The sequence below is a fragment of the Astatotilapia calliptera genome, chromosome 3 (genome assembly GCF_964374335.1).
Source record: "Astatotilapia calliptera chromosome 3, fAstCal68.1, whole genome shotgun sequence".
NCBI lineage: Eukaryota > Metazoa > Chordata > Actinopteri > Cichliformes > Cichlidae > Astatotilapia > Astatotilapia calliptera.
Genome location: NC_137424.1, coordinates 80,161,943 through 80,180,751, shown reverse-complemented (window position 1 = coordinate 80,180,751; position 18,809 = coordinate 80,161,943). Strand labels below are relative to the sequence as shown.

At 40.8% G+C, this 18,809-nt stretch overlaps 2 protein-coding genes across 2 annotated transcripts; one reads left to right on the top strand and one right to left on the bottom strand.

The window, feature by feature from the left end:
• Positions 1-364: 364 nt before the first annotated feature.
• On the bottom strand, positions 365-2,763 carry LOC113019588 (nucleotide-binding oligomerization domain-containing protein 1-like). Its single transcript, XM_080296176.1, has 3 exons — positions 2,638-2,763; positions 2,125-2,534; positions 365-1,992 (listed from the first exon to the last, which is right to left on the bottom strand). The coding sequence occupies exons 2-3, from the start codon at positions 2,504-2,506 to the stop codon at positions 365-367; spliced, it is 2,010 nt and encodes a 669-aa protein (XP_080152302.1). The 5' UTR covers positions 2,507-2,534; positions 2,638-2,763.
• A 5,100-nt stretch (positions 2,764-7,863) lies between these two features.
• LOC113019592 (NACHT, LRR and PYD domains-containing protein 3-like) lies at positions 7,864-18,458 on the top strand. The gene is made up of 13 exons (XM_080299395.1): positions 7,864-8,108; positions 8,759-8,874; positions 9,621-9,734; positions 10,423-10,527; positions 10,645-10,770; positions 11,151-11,276; positions 12,671-12,749; positions 12,884-13,103; positions 13,269-15,066; positions 15,168-15,341; positions 15,485-15,658; positions 16,526-16,572; positions 16,746-18,458. The coding sequence occupies exons 2-13, from the start codon at positions 8,786-8,788 to the stop codon at positions 17,285-17,287; spliced, it is 3,594 nt and encodes a 1,197-aa protein (XP_080155521.1). The 5' UTR covers positions 7,864-8,108; positions 8,759-8,785; the 3' UTR covers positions 17,288-18,458.
• The last annotated feature ends 351 nt before the right edge of the window (positions 18,459-18,809 follow it).

The window sequence follows — 18,809 nt, the reverse complement described above, 5'->3', positions numbered from 1 at the left end:
GTTAAATGTGCTTCAGCTGAGACTGAAAACGTCTTAAATAAGTAATAAAATCTCTCATTCAAATGACAAACGTCCAGGTAAAGTTAGTTAGCTTTCTGGGATCCCCTCACCTGGATTATTGTGTATGCATCAAGACTAAAGAATAATGTTACCAAATACCTAAAGACTACGTACAAACTTTCTGCTGTCTACAACTCACTGGAAACATGATGAAACAAAGCTGAAACAAATCCTTCTCACTACTATGTTTTCATTTTTCACTTTAAGAAAAACACATACTGCTCTAAATCACTGAATGCTTTACATTTAAAACATTAAAAACAGATGTACAGAACCCTTTAACTTCAGATCTAAATGCTCTCACTTACCTTTGAAGTTTGTTGAGGCATCCCAGCAAAGGCCTCATTCCCTGTTTTGATGCTGTTGTATCCTCCAGGTTCAGCTTTATTTTCCTCTCCTTACTCTGGCTGATAACATAGGCCAGAACACAACACTGCTGAGGATCAAGAGTCTCTCCACTCGCATCAATACAGTAGTCCAGTTTATCCAGGAGGCAGAGGCAGGCATCAGGTGACTGAGACTCATAGAGGCATTGACATAAGAACATTAAGTCCACTTCACAGTCTTCACTGTCACTACAACCTACAAAGGTGGTCACCAAGTCTTTGAAGAACCAGTCAGACGTGTCTCTGAGCTGCTGAGGAGGAAGGAGACCTTCTAACAAATCAGTGTTCTTCTCATTCAACAGTCCACACAGGAAAGGGACCAAGTGTTTCATGTGTTTGCTGCCCTGAACCAGACACTGCTGTAGAACACATCTGGTCTTCTCTGGATCCTTTAAGACCCACAGAGCTGCAAAAAACTCCTGAACCGTGTAGTGGAGAAAGGCACACAAGGGTTTCTTTACAGTTGGGCTGATTTGAATTACATTCCTGCTCAAAATGGCCAAATTAGCACAGCTGTCTAGTTTGGGCAGTGATGTTAGGCTCACATTTTTCCCTTCTGTTGCACAAAAGGCTGCCTGAGATAAAGACAGTATTGCATCCCATTTAGTGCTTTCATTTTCAGGTGTCTTGGAAACATTCCTCTGATTGCAGAAATGGAGGATATTGAGGTATATTTCAGTAACTGTGCAGGGATGTGGAGAGAAATCTGAGCCCTCAAAGCTAAAGCAGGCGACCACCATCAGGGCGTACATGGGGACGTGGCAAAGAGAGAATAACTCCAGGTTACACAAGACTTTGTTGAGGTGGTTCTCACTCAGATTCTTGGATAAGTACTCTCTGATGCCCTGCTCACTGAAGCCTTTCACTTCCACTCTGAGACAGTCCCAATCCAACAGGAAGTCTGATGACTCCACCTCTGGTCTGCAGGTGATGATGATCTTTGCTTCGGGTAGAAGGGTCTTCTGTATGAGCTTAAACACCACAGATGTAGAGCCAACATCTGTAAATCCATCAAAAATGATGGTAACACTGTCAGCATTATTCTTTATGTCCTCTAAGACCTCATCGTTGCCTTCATCTGGTTCACAGAACACACTGAAGAGAAGATCCTCCAGTTTATGGACCTCTGTGATGTTGGGTGCTTCTCTCATATCAAAGTAGGACATGTAATCCAAACCTCTGTTATCTTTCTCTGACCACAGTTTCAACATCTGATGGACCACAGCTGTTTTCCCAGTTCCAGGTTTTCCTACCAAAAGGATTTTTCTTTCATATGTTTTCAGGAGTTCACTCGGAGAGGTTCCATGTTTGTCCTCAGGTATGTACGTTTTTAGTTTTTTAGGTCGAAGCTTCCTGCTTTTCTTGATCTTTGACTTTTTTATTTTGGATGGTGAAGCCTGTCCTGGTGTGTCTAACACAAGTGAAGTGTAGGACAAAGACGTCTCCTTGTTGAACAGGACTGCTTTACTTTGAGTCCATGATCTTTCTGAAATCTTCTGAGCTTTAAATTTCAGCTTTTGTTGGTATCTGTGACACGGGCTGGGGCCTGAAAGAAAGGAGGTGTGGGAGAAAAAAAAGCAGAACAATTTAATGTCACTGATGTGTCACTGGACAGCAACACAATATGGATGGATTAAAAATCATCAATACGTTAAAATTATTTCAGTTCAAAAAATACCTTGTACATCCATGTTAATGTCCTCCCTGAAGGAAAAGCAGCTGATCCAGTAGTTGAGATCAAACATGTTGGACAGAGAGGACGATGACTCTGGATATTCTGCAAAAGACAGTGATCTCTCTCCAGAGGTTCTCCTTGTTGTGTCAATAATCCTGAGAAACTCATAGCAAGCTTCTTCCCCCATTTCTATAACATAGTCCACAATTCTTCTGGTTTTGTCAAATCCATCACTCTCTGACTTTATTTTATTCACATCTTCCTCTGAGAAAAATCCTCTCGTGGACAGGTTCTCCACAATCTCAGTGAACCCCTTTAATGTTCTCACCAGGTGGTCTCTGGCACTCCTGACGTAATCCAAGGCTGACTGAGATGCACAAGCCATGATCTTTACTTGCTGGATTTCAGAGGTCCTGTTCAGAGAAAAAATATATATCAGGGTGAACAACATGGATTTCAAACAGTGATTTATGCTTTGTGGCATGGAGTGTTCGGTTAAAGCAGGATAAAGCTCACCTCTCTTTTTAATTATCACTGCTGTGCAAACAGATGACACTGGTTAGTCTGCACCCCAGGATTAGAAATGTGGTTGGAAAACAGGCAACATTTAGTTTGTGTATTGGCCTTTGTTACGGCCCTAGCAGGGCCTCCTCCTGAAGTTGCCTGTGTGTGCGTGTCCTACTGAAGGTCCTGTCTTAGGACTCCTATCAGAAATTAAAGGTATTTAAGGCCAGAGAAAGATGAGCTGTGGTGCCAGATAGCTGTTTTTGGTGGGTGCAGCTAGTGAGCTGTGTTCGGTGACTAAACTTTTTTTTTTTTTTTACTTTTCAGTTTACTGACCTATGCCTGAGTTTTGGGCTGGTTTCCTTTAATGCTCACCTCAATGCACTATATGGGTTCTGGAACTAGCCACCAGGAGAGGGGACGAGGAGATTTAGGAGACGTTCAGAGTTCATTTTTGGATTTTTTAAAAAATATAATTTAAAAGAAAAGGACAGTCAATATTATCTTAAGATTAGTTACCATAGCAACAACTTATCTTAAACACATTTAAACACTTGGTTTTAACACTTGAAGACCAAATTCTTTACATTTTGAAGCCAGACTTGGTCATTTTTAAAATGATCTTGAGCCATAGTTCTCCAAGATTTCTAAAGCCAGTAGTGTGTGAGAATTGACTGAATTATAAAGATAGCAAAGAACCATTAGATTTCAATCCTCTGTGCAAAACCATCTAGCAAGTGTGTGATTGACAGCTGCTTCATTTTGCAGCATGCCAATAAACCCAAACACTCCCATTCTGGGTTTGAAAAACACAGTAAAGCACCATCAGTCATAGACTGACCATGGACTGCAGGATCATCTTGACAGATAACCAAACAAAAGGCAGCCAACATCCAAAGGAGAGCTTTGAAGAAGCCTGCAGAACTAGTCCCGAAGACTAGGGACGTTAAAAAGAATGGACTAACCAACTAGTCTAAAACCAACACACACTCAGATACCAAGTTAAGGCTTAGCCTTGATTAATGTCAAACACACATTAGACATAGTCATTGGAAAAGATGAATACTATCTTTCAGTAATCAGTCGTGCTGCTTAACTGTGTTAACAATCAGATTAAACAAGTAGTATTTCTGGTACGGACTATTGGCAACAGCAAAGATTAGCTGACCAGGTCACAGACGTTCCTCCTGATGAGTAAAAGTTCAGACTATTGGGGGAAAAAGATGGTCATACCAAATACTGACGTTCTTTATAAAGTCATTATTTAGAATATTCTGCACATTTCCATGAACCACTGTACCCGTTTTCCATTTACCAAGAACATTTTAAAGAAACGAGGGCTGGCTCAAGACTTTTGACAAGTACTGTAATATTTCAAAGTATCAACTTGTTGAACCGATGTTATATAATTTTTTCCCCTTTTTTTTTAAAATGGGTCTACTTTATTTCTAGAAAATGTCAGTTTCATTTATGTGTATAAACATATGGAGCCATATTCTTGCCACAGAACTGCTACAAAAAACAGCAATGCAGTATTTAGCATGAAAATAATTTTATACTGAAATAAGTAGCAAAGTACGTCTGCCCTGCATTTGCAATGTGTGTAAAAAGTATGACGTGAAACTGTACCAGTGATGTTTCTGCCATCTATAAACCTGTAGATATTCCCGCAGCTTAACATTAGTAAAGCGAAAGTGAAGGTGGTTCCAGGATTCTTTGTTTCAGATCGACACGGATCACTTTTTTGCCTCAGTTTAAACAAAGATAGCAAAGCCAGTCATTTTTATTTTATTTTTAAAGAGCCCAAAAATATAAAGAGGAGGAAAAACAAACCTTGTAGATCTTCTCAGTTTTCCTCATCTGCAGACAGGCCCACTCAGAATGTGCACCTGCGCACTCTGATAACCACGTGGCCGCTGTTTTAAGGCACAATCTGCAGTTTCTGAGTGTGGAAAAGAATCCGGTCTAATGTATTACGACAGTCTGCAGACTACAGAGTGAATTAAACCCTGTTTATTATAGCTGCTGTTACTTTGACATTTATCTTTGTGTAAAGTATGTATGGCAGTCTTCCTGGACTCGCATGTAAGAATGAGAATAGTTTTATTGATCACAGGGGGAAGTTTATGAACATGTGCTGTATGCTTTCACTTAAACTTTTAATCCCATTAATCGTGATGACGGTGTTAGAGTTAACAGCCCGACAGCAAACGCACAAAAATGATGACACAGACTTGTAATTTGCACCGACGTGTTTTCTAAATTCGCAGCACTTGTTGACAGACACGTGACGTCCACACAGCGACATTTTAGTCTAAAAACATATTAAAGGTGGATTCTCGTATTTACGAGTCCGCGGCGTCCTTGAACACACCGGGCCGTTTTTAACCCGCACTTCAAACTTTCAAACGTAAATTAAAACCAACGAAAAATGAAAAGTGAGCAATGAGCTTACACCGAGGTAAACAGGGCGGTGTCGGGAAGACAACTGACCTGAACACTCAACATCCCGCGAACGTGACAAAGTTTCAGCCCATTAGGAAGCAGGAACAAAAGAGACTGAAGATAATCCGGGTTTGAACAGAATCACGTCCCACAAGAAACAAACAACTTTCCTCCAACGTTTTTCTTCTTCTTCTTCTTCCTGCTCTTCTTCTTCCTCTTCCTCTTCTAAATGTTATTGGCGGTTGGCAAACAACAGAATGGTGCAATACCGCCACCAACTGGTATGGAGTGTGGTCCAGAATGTCACTTCAGGATTAGATGCTATCATATAAATGTGTTTGTCTAAGAAATCTAATATTACCTGATGATTTTTACTTCGTGAATTGTTTCTAAGTAAAGCATTTAACTCTAGCTTCACTTTGAGGTTTTGAATCAGTCTTCTTTCTTCCACATGGTCTTGACACTGTAACATAACATGCAATGTTACAGTGTTTCCCCTAAACTGAAGTGTGCTGTTTAACCCAGTGTGATCAAATCTGACATGTGAAGTGTTTGTTTCTTCTCTCCTCCTCCTGTCTCCTTCTCATTTCTCCAGTTTTCTTTTGGATTAAAAACAGTCATTTCCTTTCTTTCTCATGAATTAGACATTTATGGCACACTGCAAACTGCATTAAATGCATGCCTGTGAGGCTTTGCTATAGCTATATAAGTGGGATTTGTTATTCGAACGAGTGTTGATCGGCTACAAGCTGTGAGCGCAGTGCAGTGTAAAACTCTTCCTTCAGTCCTCACGCTGAGTGTTTAGAGGTGAGCACACTTGTTAGTCTTCAGTGATGAACTGAATTGATCTCCTTTCTCTCAGCACATAGCAAGTCACTCTCTCTGCTGCATCTACAACAAATAAAAGTGAAATATCTGTGAAAATGCAGCTTTTAATGAAACTGTTAGATTAATGCCTGCATGTTACATTGTGGTATCATCTGCTATTATGATCTGGCAGTAAATAATATGTTGTGTTTATTGCACATTGCACAGACCAGCTGTTACACACACTGATGCACCGCTCCTCCGGATCAATCTGAGTCCTAATCTTCAGAAGCCTTTAACCTCACCTCTGCTGTTAATAACGAGCCTGAGGGCTTTGGTAGCTAGTATAAGATCCACATTGGCTTTAGAAATCTGGGGAGGGTAGCTCCCTCCCCAGATGGCGTTGTCAGCATTCCTTAGTCAGCTTTACTGGCTATTCCTCCTTCGCCACAATGAGATGAATTTCTACAATGACAAAATCCTGTTACTGAAAATGTAACTAACTATGGTTTTCACACACACACACACACACACACACACACACACACACACACACACACACACACACACACACGCACGCACGCACACACGCACACACACACATTTGAAAGATTGAAGGCAGTTGAAAAGTAAAAATTTGCTTCCTTTGCAGAAAAACGCAAACTTCAGAAGGACACCCCCCCCTCCAAGCTTGCGATAAGCCAACATTACTACACGGTCAGGATTTGGCATGTTCTTGGCAGCGTTTGACTTTGTTTTTGGCGTTTACATGTGGGCGGAGAGATTTTAAGAACGGAAAGTCCCCGTTTTCATAAACACCCGTGTGCGTGATAGTGATGGGATTTCCGGCTCTTTTTAGAGAGCCGACTCTTTCGGTTCGGCTCACTAAAAAGAGCCGGCTCTTTCGGCTCCGAACCGGCTCTTCAGGTTGTTTTGTTGCTTTAATTAATTTATTATTAACAATAATATAAAATTATGCACAAAAGGAATTACTAACGTAAAAAAAGTGGTTTTCTTTATATATGTTTATATATAAATATATGCGGTGGCCCCTAGAGACAAAACACGTACAAACTCCAAAACACATTTCTAGCATGAACTGAACTTCCAAAGCAGAGCTACTAGATCACTTAAATTAGACAATTGAAAGCATGTGTGTATTGTTTGTGTATTTATACACAGGCACTCATATATATTCAAATAATTTTAAAAAAAGTTCATTTACCTGTTACTACCACACACCAAATCCGGTCGTTGGTACTTGCTGGCTTGTGTAGCCACAAGACAACAAAAGCTTAACATTGCGCCCAGCATCCTGGAGCACTTCTGTTGTCTTTTGTACGTGTTTTGAGTTTTTATGTGCTTCTGAGTTTTTACGTGTTTTGGAGTTTGTACGTGTTTTTACGTGTTTTGGAGTTTTTACGTGTTTTGGAGTTTGTACATGCTTCAGAGTTCGTACGTGATTTGAAGTTTGTATGTGCTTTGTCTGTAGGGGCCACCGTAAATATACTTTTATTTATTCACTCCACATAAAATGTAATAAATAAATCATATAATACAAAAATCAACTAGTCACATTTCAACTTTTAACTATTTAAATTTTCAGCTTTTTCCTTTTACAAATTTAAAGTGAAACAACACAAAACACTGCAAACCACAACACAATTAAATATAAATTATAATATTAAAACAAAAAGAACATGCATATTCTCTGTCATATGGGCCTGCATAAATAAACTTTCTGAATCCTTTATCATCTGCAACCGAAAATGGTTGTGGATGATTACTTTACCTTTCTAATGTGACGTTGTTGTCCCTGGCTCTGTTTCTCTCTCTCTCCCTCTGGCTCTGTTCCTGTGCTACAGCAAGTGTAACTACAGCCCCTCCCCCCTCTGCCCAGCGTAAAGCACAAGGCTCGCGTGCAGAGTGAAGCGGGAAAAAAGTGCGAGAGAGAGAGAGAGAGAGAGAGAGAGAGAGAGGTGAGAGAAAAAAAAAACCTACGTGACGGCTCGCGATAAGGAGTCGGCTCGCGTCGTTCACGTCAAAGAGTCGGCTCTAAGAGCCATTTCGTTCGCGAACGACCCATCACTAGTGCGTGAGGAGGTGCGGCTCTCTCCGTGGAATATGAGACAGTCTCGGTGAACAGCAGCTGCTCGGCTGTTTCCGTGTTCGTTACTTTTTTCCTGAACTTTGTGTGAGTGGACCGTCTCCGTGTGAAGCTCCGTGTTCAGGTAACGCAAGGAGTGTGTAATGTTCGTGATGTTTCCCTGTGTGCAGCTTAGTTCACGGTGACGGACTCGCAGCTCAGACGGTGAATACGGCACCGCAACGAGGCCGTGTTCGCCATATTGTGTTAGTTTGTGCGATCACGTTTGGCACAACACCAGAATGTGGACACTCTGAGCTCCGGACGGGACTTTATCTTCACGGTGCTGCCAGAGGGAGAGACGCACTCAATCATTACTTGTTATAAACAGGACTGTTTTGGATTACACACAACGACCTGTGAGTAAAAATACTGCGTCACACTGGCTGTTCTCCTGTAACAGGAAGTCATCGTCTGTAAGGACGTTTGTAACTCGGACAGACCGAGTAAGACTGATAAATATAATATAAAATGTAACAGTCATATAAAACTGGGAATAGAAGTTTTAGAGTGGGATCAATAAACAGATATGATAACGGCACAGATATCAGTAAAACCTTTAAATAGAAGCAGAGCAGCTGGTTGCAGCTTCCTCTGCCTCACACTGCTGTCTGACTGCATCCAGCTGACACTGAGAGGAAGCAGGAAAGCAGCCGCTGATATTTGGACAGCACACATGATGGAAAGCAGGGTTTCAGTTGATGTGCACATGAATGATTTGTGTTTCCTCTGCAGGTAGAAAGTGTGTGTGAGCTGAGCAGCATGGATCAGTGTGAGGACAGAGAGGAGGGAGCCCCTCCCTCTAAAAGCACTCTGTGTGGGGAACATGAGAGCCAGACCAAAGCTCAGAGGTGAGATGACCATCTCTAACTGTCCATGACTCTTCTCCATGTCACAGCTCAGCACTCACATCACACTCAAAGCTCCAATAAACACATGCTGGATCCATGCTGTAGTGTGTGGGAACATATAACTCAGGGTGTGACAAACACAGCCAGGCTCCACAGAACATGAGAGGACAGTTTAGAGGTTTGATCTGGTTGTGAAATAAATCATTCAACCACAAATCAAAGCTGTAAATAATGAACCCCTTCTTCTTCTTCTTCTATCCTGGTTATTTTTCTAGCATCAAACATCAACAAATACATCACAAGTCGACCAAACAAGTGGCTCAAAGAGCAGATTTAAAAAAATAACGATAATTCTTAAAATTTTCTTAATATAACTTTTTCTTCTGAGTAATACATGCTGGAGGCTGGTGATGCCTGCAGGTGAAGGACAAAGGCTAAAGTATATAAATACTCATTATTTCTAACATTTATTAGCAATTTTACATGAATCATAACACAAATGAGTTTTAGAATGAAAGAAATGTATATTTACTAATGTAACACCAGCTGTCATAGTTATCTCACTCATAAGGTAAGGTAAAGATGTTCAATATTAGAGAGAGGCGCCAATGATGATCGTCTGTGAGCAGCTCTTGGTGAAAGTGGGGAGGAAGAACATGAAGAGACCTCCTACAGGTCAGATGTCTGTGGAGAGAGACTCTTCTGTGAACAATGATTTAACATGGTTTTCTCTCCATGTCTGCCAGAGTCAGTGGGAGAACCTGTTGGCCTCATGTCCCCCAGAGGTTTTCTGAATCCAGCTGTGTGTCTCTGAGGAGTAATCAGTCCATAGAGCCTCCGCTGTTCTTTGCTCCAGACATGTAAGCTGGAACTGAGTCCTTAATGCCACATTTGTGTGTTCAGTGTTACTTTTCATTAGCTTTGTGTACCTACAGCTTTATGTGTTCTTTATGTGCTCTTACATAAACATAAAGCTGTGCATCAGAATCAGTCAGCAGCTTCAGCCTGCAGATAAATGTGTGAACAAAATAAGAAATATAATCACGACAGTTGATCAACTCCGTGTGATCCTGAGACATTGGTGGGAAAAACTTTCTTCATCAGTCTGACTGACAGCAAAGAGTTAGAGGATGAAGGGTTTAAATGAGGCTGCAGAAGAAAATAACTGTTTGTATTTATGTGAGATGGTTTGAGTTCAGCAGGTGGAAATTCACACTGTAAGTAACTTCGAGATAATTAACAAAGTTTAACAGAAAACGTGAGCATTATATTTCCTATGACTTTGGAGAGAACGGTGAAAACAGTGTGTGGGTCCATCTGTAGGGCAGCGTCATGGTTCAGTTTCAGAAAGGAGAAGGATTAGTTTCTGTACCTGCTAATAACAGAGTAATGGCCAGAAATGACTCGAATATTTGTTTGTAAATCATCCAGAATTGTTGTTGTTTATAATGTGGTTGCATGTTTTTCTGAACACAAAAATATCTTTTAATTGAAATCTTAATCTTGATCCTGGGACTCGATCTTTCTGTCTGCTGCGATCCGCCTCAGACCATCAGACTATCCTGAACCTGATGCCAGCTGTGTGTCCTTAAAGAGTGATCTGTCCATGGAGCCTCCACTGTTCTTCAAAAAGCAGATTATTTCAGAGATGGTGTAAGTAAACATCAGCTCATCTTCTTCCTCATCTGTCCTCATCTTCAGAATCATGCTATGTCAACAAAACTGAATTGAATAAACTTGTTCTTGGTGGTCTACTTCTTTATCTGGCAGACATGACAGACCAGGCTGCTGTGAGCCTGATCACAGCTGTGTGTCTCTGAAGAGTGATACCTCCATGGAGCCACCGCTATTCTTCAAGAAACCAGCATCAACCTTTAGAGCAGGAAAACCAAAGAGGTGAGCTCTCCTGGAACGTCCATTAGAGCTGTCGCTATAATTACCTGGTTCCCTGTACTCGGGTTTAAGCTGATATTTAGACCTAAAATGGTTGTAAAGATTAATGTGAGTGTTAGTGAGACGTGCAACTTCACGTAGCCGTGAGACCTGAAATCCGATTTTGGAAGTTCGGTTTAACTAAGAGACTCACAAGTAACCGACACCAAAACAATGCTCAGAGGTGGTTAAAGCTCTGAGGCAGAACTACAGAAGGTCTTTTATGCATCTCGGTCTACTCTCAGGGTTCTGGATTGTTTTTAACATTTAATGGTTATTCATTTTTAAACTGTATACATTTATGATCTAATTTTCTCTGGGATGGCTCATTGTTTGCTTACCAGGATCTGTCAAAGAACTGTCTCCAAACAGACACGTAGCTGTGAGTCTGTGAAGAGTGATACCTCCATGGAGCCACCGCTATTTTTCAAGAAAAACGTTATACCCTTAAAACCAGGGAAACGAAGGAGGTACGTTTTCCATCAGTACCGTCTCATTAAGTGGCTGTTTGCTCTGTACTGAGGTGTAAGTAGGTATCTACGGTACACTAAAAACACCTCAGGGTACAGAATAATCTGAAGAGCAGTGTTAGTGTAGTGTGTGTGTGAATGTCTGTGTGAATGGGTGAATGACTGAACGTGTAAAGCACTTTGGGGTCCTTAGGGATTAGTAAGGCGCTATACAAATCCAGGCCATGTTTATAGTGTATGTGTTATTTCACATAACAGTGAGACATGAAATCAGGTAGAGGAACTCCAGTTTGAGCAACACAGTCACAAGTTTGTTCTTCAGATACCAAACATTACACAAAGGTTCATAAAACTCAGATATAACATATGAAAAGTAGTCATGACAGCCATGATCTTCTGGCAGAACTTCTCTAAAGTATGAACATATCAGTGCGGACGGAGCATTTACAACCATTAAACATAAAGTGGTAATTAGCTGAGTAAAATTTATTGTGCAAAGAACGAGATCTCTAAAACCCCAGATAAGCTTCTCAGTTTGAAACGAAACCCTTAGAGATGCTTTTAACACCAGTTTAGTAACATACTCTGGGCTGCATACTTTTAAAAACTAGTGAAATCTGAAAAATCTTTTGTGATTAATTTATTAAAGGAAGACACATATCATTGGCATTCATTCAGGAAGTTTCACAGAAGTTTCAAAACTGGTTCAAGCAGGAAGCATGTGAGACTCAAACAGGACAACAAGACAGAGAAATTAGAAAAATGAGGGTTTAAATACACATGAGATAATTAGAGAAAGAGACAGCTGGGAAACAAGGTGCAGGGGAATGGAATCGACTAACGAGCAGGGGGTGGAGAAAACTGAACATAATGCACAAGAGACTATGAAAATAACACACTGCAGTTTCATATAAACATGTTGTGGTTTCCCTACATTCAGGTTGAGAGTGTTATAATATGATGGTGTTGCTTTGACTGCACAATCCCACAAAACGATATAGAAAATATGTAAAATATATCAGCTGTGAATAACTTCCTAATTGCATTGTATAAAAAGGAATGATTGTCTGTAGGTGCAGGGAGCGCTGTTAGCATAGACCAGGTTAATTCTGTCCATTTGCAATTACAATTGCTTAACTAGCTAACTAAATAGATTCTGCGCATGAGAAGAGTGTCTGTATTTGCATTTGGACTGTCCCTTTCACACTGCAAATTTTTAAATTTAAACAAATCCCAAAAGTGTTAAACTTAGATTAGCCACAACTTGAGTAAGCAGGCATGACTGATTTATTTGAAAGCATAAATGGCACATTAATAACCAGGTGACCATTTTACGTGGCTGGATGTGTATGTGGAAAGATAGTGTAATGTAATTCTTCATGGTTCTTCCACAGTGTGGACCAGCAGAGCTCAGAGGTTCCCAGTGGTCAGTCTGCCCAGCAGCATCAAACACAGCTGGACTCCATATTTATGGTCTGTACATGTACAACAACTACTTTTACATCTATCGTGTTCACAATCATCTCCATGCTGCTCTTTGTAGAGATCTGATGTTTGGCTCCATGATTTCAGTCTGATTGGCTCATTCATAAAGTATTCTGTTCCAGCTGCTGGAGGACAACATCATCACTTTTGTGAAGGACGAGCTGAAGAAGATCCAGAAGGTTTTGAGTCCATATTATGAAGGCAGTGAGATGGAGGATGAAGCAGTATTGCATTGTGAAGATGAAGAGCAATGGAGGAGCAACAGAGAGGCAGTTCTGAAAATCACAGTAAACTTCCTAAGGAGAATGAAGCAGGAGGATCTGGTTGACCGTCTGAAGAACAGTGAGGATTTCTCTGAAGATTTTCTTTTGATGAGTAACTGGAACATTTACTAATGTTTCAAAAGAGGGACCCACATGTGTTGAAATGCTAATGATTTAGGGCATGAAATTGTTGCCTGAACTTTCTAAACATTTAGTTGGTATATTTGGTCTGTTGTTCTTTTAGGAACTCCCAGCAGAGTTTGTCAGCAAAACCTTAAATCTGCACTGAAGAAGAAGTTCCAGTGTGTGTTTGAGGGGATCGCTAAAGCAGAAAGCCCAACCCTCCTGAATCAGATCTACACAGAGCTCTACATCACAGAGGGAGGGACTGCAGAGGTCAATGATGAACATGAGGTCAGACAGATTGAAACAGCATCCAGGAAAACCGACAGACCAGAGACAACAATCAGACAAGAAGACATCTTTAAAGCCTCACATGGAAGAGATGAACCAATCAGAACAGTGCTGACAAAGGGAGTGGCTGGCATTGGGAAAACAGTCTTAACACAGAAATACAGCCTGGACTGGGCTGAAGACAAAGCCAACCAGGACATCCAGTTCATATTTCCATTCACTTTCAGAGAGCTGAATGTGCTGGAAGAAAAAAAGTTCAGCTTGGTGGGACTTGTTCATCACTTCTTTACTGAAACCAAAGAAGCAGGAATCTGCAGCTTTGAAGACTTCCAGGTTGTGTTTATCTTTGATGGTCTGGATGAGTGTCGACTTCCTCTGGACTTCCACAAAACTACAATCCTAACTGACCCTAGAAAGTCCACCTCAGTGGATGTGCTGCTGATAAACCTCATCAGGGGGAAACTGCTTCCCTCTGCTCGCCTCTGGATAACCACACGACCTGCAGCAGCCAATCAGATCCCTCCTGACTGTGTTGGCATGGTGACAGAGGTCAGAGGGTTCACTGACCCACAGAAGGAGGAGTACTTCAGGAAGAGGTTCAGAGATGAGGAGCAGGCCAGCAGGATCATCTCCCACATCAAGACATCACGAAGCCTCCACATCATGTGCCACATCCCAGTCTTCTGCTGGATCACTGCTACAGTTCTGGAGGATGTGCTGGAAACCAGAGAGGGAGGACAGCTGCCCAAGACCCTGACTGAGATGTACATCCACTTCCTGGTGGTTCAGGTCAAGGTGAAGAAGGTCAAGTATGATGGAGGAGCTGAGACAGATCCACACTGGAGTCCAGAGAGCAGGAAGATGATTGAGTCTCTGGGAAAACTGGCTTTTGATCAGCTGCAGAAAGGAAACCTGATCTTCTATGAATCAGACCTGACAGAGTGTGGCATCGATATCAGAGCAGCCTCAGTGTACTCAGGAGTGTTCACACAGATCTTTAAAGAGGAGAGAGGACTGTACCAGGACAAGGTGTTCTGCTTCATCCATCTGAGTGTTCAGGAGTTTCTGGCTGCTCTTCATGTCCATCTGACCTTCATCAACTCTGGACTCAATCTGCTGGAAGAACAAAAAACAACCTCCAAGAGGTCAAAACCAAGATACTTTACAGAGACACATTTCTATCAAAGTGCTGTGAATAACGCGTTACAGAGTCCAAATGGACACCTGGACTTGTTCCTCCGCTTCCTCCTGGGTCTTTCACTGCAAACCAGTCAGACTCTCCTTCAAGGTCTGCTGATACAGACAGGAAGTAGCTCACAGACCAATCAGGAAACAGTTCAGTACATCAAGGAGAAACTCAGTGAAAATCTGACTGCAGAGAAAAGTATCAATCTTTTCCACTGTCTGAATGAACTGAATGATCATTCTCTAGTGAAAGAGATCCAACAGTCCCTGAGATCAGGAAGTCTCTCCACAGATAAACTGTCTCCTGCTCAGTGGTCAGCTCTGGTCTTCATCTTACTGTCATCAGAAGAAGATCTGGATGTGTTTGACCTGAAGAAATACTCTGCTTCAGAGGAGGCTCTTCTGAGGCTCCTGCCAGTTGTGAAAGCCTCTAAAAAAGCTCTGTAAGTACATAGATAGCATTTATTTATGAATGAAAATGATACAAAGTAGCTTACAACTATAGAAAAGGTAGAACACTTTTGTATTTTGTTTGTCTCTTTAGGCTAAGTTGCTGCAACCTTTCAGAAAGAACCTGTGAAGCTCTTTCCACAGTCCTCTGTTCCCAGTCTTGCAGTCTAAAAGAGCTGGACCTGAGTAACAACAATCTGCAGGATTCAGGCGTGAAGCTTCTCTCAGTGGGGCTTGAAAGTCCTCAGTGTACACTGGAAACTCTCAGGTCAGATCAAGAGCTTTTTAAACTTACATTTAGATAGGAAAGACATGGTTATAGCTTACTGTCTTTCTCAGTTATTTTAAGTATAGTACAATTATTTTTTTCAAAAAACGTTAAAAACATTTGCTAAATTTGTGGGACTCTAGTTTGTCAGGCTGTCTGATCACAGAAGAAGGCTGCACTTCGCTCGCATCAGCTATCAGCTCCAACCCCTCCCATCTGAAAGAGCTGGATCTGAGTTACAATCACTCAAGAGGCTTCGGGATGCAACGGCTGTCGGCTGGAATGAGTGATCCATGCTGGAGACTGGAAACTCTGAGGTATGGAGAGTCTTGTGACAGCCACACATGCATAGATAGAGAACACACATTAAGATTAAAAGTCAAGAGGATCAATTTCACTAAATAGTTTTGAAAAATTATTATTTTCATGAATACTTGTGCAAAGAAATAAAGAAGTCTGGTGCATGGGCAGTGACAGTGCAGCCTTCCTGAAGCATTACGCAGAGGTTTTTGGCCCACACATACCCCAGTCTGGGTTATCTTTGGAAAGTTTAAATACAGTGAAGTGGATAAGAGTTTTTTGTCATAATCTTGGCACACTCAATTTGCTGGTGGGATTGTAGCATGAGACAGGTTATTTTAATGTGTTTCAGGTGAGAGCAGTACACAAACCTTATAGACATTTTGATAATTACAGGTTAATTTAAGCTGCGTCTTTGAGTTCATTAGTATAAGATCAAATAAGGAAGCTAACTGAAGCTAGCTGCTATAAGTAATGTGGAAATGTTAACTTTGTAATTGTGTTCTTCCTGTCAGCTATCATGTCTGAAGGCAAATGGAAACATTTGGAGTGTAACAAGCTATAAAACTAATGTTAGTCCAACCCTTTTAAATGTTAGGTTTTCTGGAGTACACAAATTTGAATACAGAAGACAGCCAAGTTACAAACATAGCTGCAGAAATGAATCACCTACAGCATGTTCCAGATGGTTACCGCTGTAAAGATGCTGAAAACTTTCTGACAACCAAAGAAATGTGGATTGTAAGAGTCAGATGTGTGGTAGCAGGACCTTTCTATTCCCGTTTTGTTAGCAAAGTCAGTGTCTAACAGTATGTGTATGAGAGTGACGTAATGTCCATGTGTGCATGCTGACTGTGCTGGTCTGACCCCCCTCCTCCTTTCAGGGTGGAGCCTGCTGGAGAACGATGGTTGAGACCAGGTCTGAGGAAATGTAAGTGTGTTTTTAATGTGATTCATAAAAACACAGCAGCACACATTCAACCATCTTCAAACTGTCACATCACTCATTCACATCTCTGATGTCAGGAGTCATCATCAAAGTGTCAATCAATGAACAGATGATGGATCAATAACTGCAGCTGGATTGTTTGTTCTCTCCATCAGATTCCTGTCAACTCACAATCGACACAAACACAGTGCACAGAGAACTCAAACTGTCTGACAACAACAGGAAGGTGACACGTGTGGAGGACGTTCAGTCATATCCTGATCATCCAGACAGATTTGATCAGTATCCTCAGCTCCTGTGCAGAGATGGTCTGACTGGTCGCTGTTACTGGGAGGTCGAGTGGAGAGGAATGGTTGATATATCAGTGAGTTACAGAAGAATCAGAAGGAAGGGAGACAGATATGACTGTGAACTTGGATTTAACGAACATTCGTGGAGTCTGAGCTGCTTTGATCATGGTCCTCATGCTGTCTGGCACAATAAGATAAAAACATCCATCTCCTCCTCCTCCTCCTCCTCCTCTGTCTCTAACAGAGCAGCAGTGTATGTGGACTGTCCTGCTGGCACTCTGTCCTTCTACAGAGTCTCCTCTGACACTCTGATCCACCTCCACACCTTCAACACCACATTCACTGAACCTCTTTATCCTGGGTTTGTTTTTGGGTCAAATTCTTCAGTCTTTCTTTGTGCAGTCTAAAGGCTGTCCTCCTTTTACAGAAACACTTCAGAAGTCAGCTTTTCAGCATTTTTAAACAGGCTGTTTGTTATTAAAGGTTTATTTTATTGTTCAAGTGTGATGTAAGTATACAGTATAGTGTGGATATAGAACTGGTGTTCCTTCTAATTAGTTGTGTTGCTCATATTTGTTGTTGTGTATCATCTCCTGTTCCCATCAGGCACTACAATATCATAGATCAAACGGTACACAATTTTTAAATTCAATTCAGAATGTCTGTATGGTCTCCTGAACCTTCCTCCAGTATTGATTATATATTATTTAATCAGTAAACATTGATAGTGAGAACATCACTGATTCATAGATGTTCTCACTATCAAAATACTCCATAGTTATGTTTTATCGGTCTGATTGCTAACTTTTGCTAAAGCTGGCACTGCAGACATCTACTGGATCCACTCTGACGTATGTAATTCTCTAACTTATAAGTAATTGCACAATATACCAACAGTTACATTGTTAGGGCCCTGAGTTAGTGAATTGGTTTTTATTGTCATTTTAACACATTGGATTTTAATATGGAACAGCAGTGTAATCTCAAACTTAGCACTTTAACATCAGTGAGAGGGTGGTTGAGAAACCAAAATCAAAGTTTTTAAAAATTATTTTGCAATCTGAAAGTTAATTTAATGTTTAATCATTTAATTTTAAAGGCCGGGACACCGTGTATTATTTTATTTTGGTTCAGAATTGTATAAAATCTCTTTTTATGGTTTCAATTATATGTTAGGTTCAGTTACTTGATTTCGTGCTGAGAAAACTGTATATATAATGTAAAATAGAAGCTCAGCATTTCACCTTACTTTTTTGAAGAAGTAACTATATAATTAATTACCCAACATTGGTCATTATTTACTGTATTTTGCAGACAGAGTTACAGACTCTCTCCCAGACCACAGACTCATAATACAAGTCAGAGCTTTATATATAAAAAAGAAAGTTTTGTTTTCATAATCGGAGTTCAAGTTATTTTTACTTCCAATAGTGTTGACATGCTACACCGGTCATGAACAAGATTGTTTTTAAATTTTCATTGTAAGTGGTCTAAAGCAGTTAATTAAAAGTAGTCTAACATAAATTTAAATGTTGTAATTTGGTTATTTTAATAAACATGTAACTTGGATGGATTGGATGCTGGCGTGACCACAGTGCACACGTCTTATGTTGCTCACAGTGGTCCAAGGGATGCTCAGGGAGTTTGTGTGTTCGCTCAGACACGTGAAAAATTTGAGGGAACATTGACTTCAGATTAAAATTTAAGAACCAATCTTTAACTCTCCATGAGGTAAACAAAAGACATTGCAACAACTTTGTTAAAGAGTGAGCAGGTTGGTACAAAGCTCTGCAAAGGAAACTCTTGGTGAAGAAAACATCTGAAGGTCACCTTTTGTCTTCTCACTGGAAGAGATGGTGTTGCAGTCTCTGCTCTGAACACCACAGGATGTTCAGAGCAGAGACATTGATACCACACATTGGCAGTGTT

Bases quoted from the DNA above. Each gene is read 5' to 3' on its own strand.
- LOC113019588 (XM_080296176.1), bottom strand. From the start codon at position 2,506: ATGGCTTGTGCATCTCAGTCAGCCTTGGATTACGTCAGGAGTGCCAGA. The intron at 1,993-2,124 runs GTATTTTTTGAA...CCTTTCTTTCAG, and splicing joins CATTAACATGGATGTACAAG to GCCCCAGCCCGTGTCACAGA.
- LOC113019592 (XM_080299395.1), top strand. From the start codon at position 8,786: ATGGATCAGTGTGAGGACAGAGAGGAGGGAGCCCCTCCCTCTAAAAGC. The intron at 10,771-11,150 runs GTGAGCTCTCCT...TTTGCTTACCAG, and splicing joins AGAGCAGGAAAACCAAAGAG to GATCTGTCAAAGAACTGTCT. The intron at 15,342-15,484 runs GTCAGATCAAGA...GTGGGACTCTAG, and splicing joins TGTACACTGGAAACTCTCAG to TTTGTCAGGCTGTCTGATCA.